Raw genomic sequence first — 6,896 nt, forward strand, 5'->3', positions numbered from 1 at the left:
TTCTTAAAAAAAATGAGAGATATCACATCAAACTCTAAATATTACTAAGATAGGTCTATTAATAATAGTATTATATTTTGTAAACAAAAATAAATGATTAATATTCCATATTTTTCAAATAAAATAAAAATAAAAATTCAGTAATGTCACATTATTGACAAGTTTCCATATGTGGCTATTCAGAAAAATAATGAGTAGGTTGCTGCATTAATGGTTCCATTGGACATGGTGCATTGGAAAGACTCAATTGAAGGGTAAATACAGTCTCTCTCCTTAATTCTTGTGCAAATCTGCAAAAATTATAAATAATAAAATAAATAAGAACAAAATCCTTAATTCTTGTGCAAATCTGCAAAAATTATAAAAAAATAAAATAAATAAAAACAAAAGAATGAGAAAATTAGAATGAGTATGGAAAAAAATAATTTTTGAGATTTGATAAACTTGATGTATATTTATGAATATGCAAATATTTATTTAGAAATCACATAATTTAATACAAATCAAAATAGAAGTTACAAAATATGTAACTTTTGTTTGGATTGAATGAACACGTAATTAATATATTAATTTCTTAATATTGATTAAAGAAAACTGGTATAAAAATTCAAAAAATAACAAGCAAGCAGAACATCAACAGCTTCCCAAAAATTCCATATTCCATCAAGCTACAGTTACTTTCACACCTTAACATCAACCACAAAATCAAACATGCAAACAAATTAATAAAAAAAACACTTTTTATATTGCAATACTAAGTTTATTTCAAAATTCATTTTTCATAACAATCCATTAATCATTACAAAAGAAGCTAATAGAAGATAGCAAGATATAAAAAAGTAAAATTAATAGAGATAGGAAAAGGAAAAAAAATTGATGAAGAATAAATAAATATAACATGCAATAGAATAAATAGAACATACAAATAGTGAAAAAGTAGTTAAGAGAAAAACTCATTGAGGAAATAGATATGTCATGCCTCATTGATGTAGAACAATGCCTGAAAAATAAAACAATGAAAAGAGGTAAGAAAAAAAACTCAGAAATCAATAAAGCCTAACACTTGAAGATGAAGGTTAAAAATAAACTTTTTTAAGATCCAGAGGTTTCCATTACAGATCCATTGGTTTTGATTTCAAATCTGATGATTTTTGTGGTTTTAATTTCAGATTTGATGGTCTCGTCAGAAGCCGTTTCAGATCTGAAAGATGAATAAGAAGATAAATCCTTGATAAAGCGTAATGAATAGCAACTGAAAAATAGAAAATAAAAACTCAATTAGTTAATAAAACATGGAAAATAAACAAAGGTTTGAATAAGAAACTTTACTCCATTGATGATGAATGAAGTGATGAAGAAGATGATGTCCCTAGTTGTGAGGAAGAAGATTGAAAACAGAAGAGTATTGAAAAAGAAAAAAAGTCAGAGAAAAGGGAAGAGAGGTTTGAGAGAGAAATAGCAAAAAGATAGAGGTAGATAGAAAGAGAGTAATAAAACCTAATGAAAAGACTTTGAGAAAGAGTTTGAGTATAACAGAGATTATAATTGTGTTTTCCAAGAAACATAGCAATATAAAATTATTATATTTGAAAATTTTGTAAAGGTTTTCTTTGGCTTTTTTGAAATCAGACGTGGTGGTGTAGATTGTAGAAAAGGAGAGCAATTAAGGTGTCCATGTGGCAGACTGTGAAAGCAAAGGGGCAGAATTGTACTTTCCAGATCAGTTAACTTTCTTATATTGTAGATACAGTGTAAGTGTCATAATCAGGTGTACAGATATCTTTTCCCTTATTATTATTATTATTATTATTATTATTATTATTATTATTATTATTATTATTATTATTATTATTTTGTTTTTGACATTGTGGTTCATTGACTGACAAATGTAAAATACTTTGATCTCTTTAATATTGTGTTTCATTTTGATCTCTCCGCTGACTATCCAATTACAGTGTTTGATCCATTTTCGGTGGCTTAAGGAAATAAAAAACCAATCACTTCTTCACCGATCTCTTCTGTTGATGGGTGAAGCAAGTGATGATTCCACTTCCACCAAATCCAATCCAAAACTAACCTTATTCCCTCTCATCGCTCTCATCTTCTACGAAGTCTCCGGCGGTCCTTTCGGAATCGAAGATTCCATCAAAGCCGGCGCCGGTCCTCTTCTCTCCCTCCTCGGTTTCTTACTTTTCCCTCTCATTTGGAGCATTCCCGAAGCTCTCGTCACCGCCGAACTCGCCACAACCTTCCCTCACAACGGCGGTTATGTACTTTGGATTTCATCAGCTTTTGGTCCCTTTTGGGGCTTCCAAGAAGGCTTCTGGAAATGGTTCAGTGGCGTCATGGATAACGCTCTTTACCCTGTTTTGTTCCTCGATTACTTGAAGCATTCTTTTCCGGTTTTTGACTTAATGGTAGCGAGAATTCCTGCTCTTTTGGGAATCACTTTTTTGCTTACTTATTTGAATTACAGAGGTCTTCACATTGTTGGTTTCACTGCTGTTTTGTTGGCTGTTTTTTCGCTTTCGCCGTTTGTTGTTATGGCGATTCTTTCTGTTCCGAAGATTAGGCCGAGGCGATGGCTTGTTGTCGATTTTAACAAAGTGAATTGGCGTGGTTACTTTAATAACATGTTCTGGAATTTGAATTATTGGGATAAGGCTAGTACTCTTGCAGGGGAGGTTGAAAATCCGAGTAAGACGTTTCCGAAAGCGCTTTTTGGAGGGTTGGTTTTGGTGATATGTTCGTATTTGATTCCGTTGCTTGCGGGGACTGGTGCTTTGAGTTCGTCTCCGAGTGAATGGGCTGATGGTTATTTTGCTGAAGTGGGTATGTTGATTGGTGGATTTTGGCTTAAACTGTGGATTCAAGCCGCGGCTGCCATGTCTAATCTCGGTTTGTTTGAAGCGGAGATGAGTAGTGATGCTTTTCAGCTTCTAGGGATGAGCAAATTGGGATTGCTTCCAGCAGTTTTTGCATCAAGGTGAGCATTGATTTCTCTTGTGTAGTGTCTTTCTCTGAATTTGATTGTATATAAGCAACAGTGTTATTATCTGTTTTGTAGTGTCTTTAGTACCTATGATTTCGGCTTTTAACTGAATGTTGAATGAATGTCTTCGATATTATTACTATCAATCATTACTATCAATCGGGTAAATGAAGAGGTTACAACTATCTAACATTGATGTGATGTGGTACAATATACTTTCTAGGTCTAAGTATGGAACACCGACTGTTAGCATTTTGTTCTCTGCTAGTGGAGTTATCTTCTTGTCATGGATGAGCTTTCAGCAAATACTGGAGTTTCTCAATTTCTTATATGCTATAGGAATGCTTCTTGAGTTTGCAGCTTTTATAACATTGAGATTGAAGAAGCCAAATCTTTGCAGACCTTATAGAGTTCCGTTGCAAACATTTTGGGCAGCCATGCTTTGTTTGCCTCCTTCTTTGTTGCTTATACTTGTTATGTGTCTGGCGTCTTTGAGAACGTTCTTTGTGACTGGAGCAGTGGCAATGGTCGGATTTATATTGTACCCTATCTTGATTCAAGCCAAGGATAAAAATTGGTTACTTTTTGAAGCTGAACAACTTTCATCGCCTTCCAATGGTTGGCAGGAATGTATTCCAATTGTTTCAGAATTGGTTGATCAAGAAAGCAAGGATACTGAGCTTCTTTTGAGTTCACCATTGCCTATTGTGGAAGAAGAATTGTTGTTAATACCAAGTGATTCTAACCCAAGCTAGCATCTTCCCATGACATATTTTGTGTGGACTATTGACATAAGATTGTTACATATTTTGTTGAGGTAGCAAGAAATGAATATGGTTTTTGAATATGCTGTTGATTAGAGTATCCAGAGGGGCCAGGGAAAAATAAATGTTCAAAGTGCAGTGGTTCTACTTGTAGGATGGCTGAAAGGTGAACTGTGTGACCGAATCTTCTACATTGTAACTTGCATATACTTTACATTTGTTATTACTTATTATTATTATCAATTTTATAGAATTTTAGTTCAAAGAAAATAGTTAAAACTTGTTTCTGCATTCGGTTCAACTCATGGTGTCTCTGCAATTTTGTACATTTCCAAAACACACTTGATTGTTTGGAGATTTGATTTTGATTCACGTTTATTTACTATTAAAAGAAATTTTACACCATTCTCAATTGTACATTGTTGCATTTTTTTAAGCATCATTTTTAAAGCTGTATCTTATTTTGTATCAACATGGTGCTTGATTATGCATATATTTGCCTAAAAAAAGATAATGCAAAAAAGCATTGATTATTAATAAAAAGATGCAGTCATGATTTATGGCGTCTTCACCCAACTGCATTTTCTTGTACTACTAGTAAACAAATGGTGGACAATATTATCCAAAAAGGTAGAGGTTCATATAAGTAACCAGATAAAACTACACAACTACTTTTTTTAATATGAGCACATTGAAACTACAGTAACGTAAACTCAGAAGAATGCTCTGCAGGAACAAATTCACACTGCATTAAATTAAGGTACAGGATTTGTCATAAATGAATACTGTGTCCAAATAACTTGTCTTGTGCTGGAACATGAATTCAGCCAAACTTCCAATGGACAGTCAAATTAAACAGAAGAATTAGGCATCAAACCACTATATATATAAAAACGAATAAATTACTAGAAAGACGTTTACTTGAAATCAACATGATCCTAGTCTTGCTATGCAGCCTAGAACCAGAGAGACGGATGCTAATATCATCTTATTTACTACTATTACATATATTTTGACATACATGTGTCTCTTAGGTTCATTTTGTAGCAATCATACATCTCTGATAGTACTAACTACCCGTGTAAAGAAGCCTCTTCATAGCAATCTGAGGAGGCCACTCGTTGAATTCTTCGATCTTTCTTAGCATCCAAAGTCATAAGGAACCAGTCCTTTCAGTTCTGGGCCGTTGAGTGCGTTATTTTCAAAACTGAAACATGAGTAGCAGACATGTATTTAGTTCATAAGGAACCAGTCCTTTCATGTTGGAATTAATTCAACAGATGATTTTCAGAACCATGGCGTTGTGTATGAAATGATGGTAACAGATCTTTGTTTTTATTCTACTAACTGAAACTACAATTTACATGCTCGCTGTAAATATGAGGAACTGTATCATATGTTCTGAAGATTTACATGTTTCTTTACAGGCCATTGGACTTGGTGGACATGAACAAGACTAACAATTAGGAAAAAGATTTAGTGTATTACCTTTCTGCTGGGAAAGATCCAAAGTTGCCATCTACTGGTATTGTTCCACAGAGGTTATTATTAGAAACATCACTGCAAAATCACAATCAAGTTTCAAATTAGCTGATAAATGAAAATTGAACTGGGATTTTCTCCATTCCAGAACATGAAAAAGAGAAGAAAAAAAGGCATTGAAATATACTCACAGAATTTTGAGATTTTTAAGATGAGTAAGTTCTCTTGGGATAGGTCCTGTGAGCTTATTGTTGTTTAACCTCCTACAATACAACAAAATAGAATGAGATTCACACATGATGAAACTCATGTACAAATTTTTGTTGAATCAATCAACATACATAAACATTAAGAGACTTACAGGAATTTAATTGCCTTCAAGTTGCTAAATGACTTTGGGATATTCCCTTCAAATTTATTATTATACAAATCCATACTTATCAGATTCTTCAAATTACCAAGTTCCTCAGGAATTTTTCCATTAATATTATTATTATATAACTCCCTGCAAATACAATAAACATTTTCATTCAGAAAACTCTACTACTAGTTCGGTAATAATTGATAACAAAAGTATTGTAGCTTACAAGTATTGAAGATGAGTTAATTGAGCTAGTTCAGGTCCCAAAGAACCAGAGATGTTAGAATTACCCAAGTCTCTGAAAGAATAAACAAGAGATTAGAAGAGTAATAATAATAAGGAAGTAAGAAAAGGATGGATCTGAAGAGAATGTTACAGGCGAATAACGTGGTTGTTGGAGTCGCAGGTAACATGGAACCAAGTGCATGAGTTAACAAGAGTTGGGTCCCAGCTTTGAAGAACGTTGTTGGGATCAGAAAGCCTGGTTCTCAAAGCGTGTAAAGCGTTTCCTTCGGAGTTTGTTGAGAGAGATGGGAGAGGAGATTGAAGGAGGAGGAGGATGAGAAATATAGCAGAGAGAGAAATTGAAGGAGACATAGTGGTTGTTTGTTTGAGTGAGAAGAGAAAAGGGAAGTAAAAAGAAGAAGAAGAAGGAAGACGTTAGAGAGAGAGAGAGAGAGAGAGAGAGAGAGAGAGAGAGAAATAAGTCAAAAGAGATGGGCTGAATAAATGAAACTGAAATGGTTGAAACAAGATATTGACTTGACTAGATGATCAGAAAAAACCAACCAAATCCAAATTGCCAATTACTCCAACTTCTTCCTCGGGACTCACGCGTTTCCTTCACTGTGTATGGTGTGGCCCCACCAACCCTCCACTCCACCATCATAATTCTTCATTTTACATTAAATAAATCTGCACTTAAATCAATACTGTTTTTAAAAAAGTCATTTTGCAATTACTTTGATTCTTTTAAAATAAAAAAATTTCTCAACTCCATCCTATAGCATTTAGGCGCACCATCGAATTGACAAATTTGCCATCGTACTTTTGTAGATGGATCTTCGGAAGTACCATTTTTTTGTTTAAGTTTACTTTGTTCCGTAGATGCACCTACAGATACATTTTGTGGATCCATCTACGGAAGCAAACAAGAACAGAAACATTTTGAACCATAAAAGACCCATGCATTGATTCATTGATTAATCGGAATTACAACAAAATTTCCAACAGAAAATTAAGATAACTAAGCGATCTAAGAATTTACAACAGTTAAAACAATGTCATATGTTCCATG

General features: G+C 33.6%; 2 protein-coding genes and 1 long non-coding RNA gene across 4 annotated transcripts; 1 reads left to right on the top strand and 2 right to left on the bottom strand.

Annotated features, from left to right (window-relative positions):
- Positions 1-1,558, bottom strand: LOC131652641 (uncharacterized). 2 transcript variants are annotated; one of them, XR_009298747.1, is made up of 4 exons: positions 1,330-1,558; positions 1,117-1,201; positions 924-1,000; positions 1-290 (listed from the first exon to the last, which is right to left on the bottom strand). It is a non-coding gene; the product is annotated as an uncharacterized LOC131652641 (long non-coding RNA). The 2 variants fall into 2 exon arrangements; XR_009298746.1 differs by having other exon boundaries at positions 1,117-1,252; positions 1,330-1,557.
- Positions 1,559-1,883: 325 nt separating this feature from the next.
- Positions 1,884-5,448, top strand: LOC131652639 (probable polyamine transporter At3g19553). The gene is made up of 2 exons (XM_058922559.1): positions 1,884-2,986; positions 3,216-5,448. The coding sequence occupies exons 1-2, from the start codon at positions 2,025-2,027 to the stop codon at positions 3,745-3,747; spliced, it is 1,494 nt and encodes a 497-aa protein (XP_058778542.1). The 5' UTR covers positions 1,884-2,024; the 3' UTR covers positions 3,748-5,448.
- On the bottom strand, positions 4,621-6,315 carry LOC131652640 (leucine-rich repeat protein 2-like). The gene is made up of 6 exons (XM_058922560.1): positions 5,976-6,315; positions 5,826-5,897; positions 5,600-5,743; positions 5,430-5,501; positions 5,245-5,316; positions 4,621-4,963 (listed from the first exon to the last, which is right to left on the bottom strand). The coding sequence occupies exons 1-6, from the start codon at positions 6,194-6,196 to the stop codon at positions 4,897-4,899; spliced, it is 648 nt and encodes a 215-aa protein (XP_058778543.1). The 5' UTR covers positions 6,197-6,315; the 3' UTR covers positions 4,621-4,896.
- Between the last annotated feature and the right edge of the window lie 581 nt (positions 6,316-6,896).

Source organism: Vicia villosa, linkage group LG2 (assembly GCF_029867415.1).
Source record: "Vicia villosa cultivar HV-30 ecotype Madison, WI linkage group LG2, Vvil1.0, whole genome shotgun sequence".
Lineage (NCBI taxonomy): Eukaryota > Viridiplantae > Streptophyta > Magnoliopsida > Fabales > Fabaceae > Vicia > Vicia villosa.

Coding starts and splice junctions, on each gene's coding strand:
- LOC131652639 (XM_058922559.1), top strand. CDS start 2,025: ATGGGTGAAGCAAGTGATGATTCCACTTCCACCAAATCCAATCCAAAA. Junction 2,987..3,215: donor CCAGCAGTTTTTGCATCAAG/GTGAGCATTGAT, acceptor TATACTTTCTAG/GTCTAAGTATGGAACACCGA.
- LOC131652640 (XM_058922560.1), bottom strand. CDS start 6,196: ATGTCTCCTTCAATTTCTCTCTCTGCTATATTTCTCATCCTCCTCCTC. Junction 5,898..5,975: donor AACAACCACGTTATTCGCCT/GTAACATTCTCT, acceptor TTATTCTTTCAG/AGACTTGGGTAATTCTAACA. Junction 5,317..5,429: donor CTTAAAAATCTCAAAATTCT/GTGAGTATATTT, acceptor GTGATTTTGCAG/TGATGTTTCTAATAATAACC.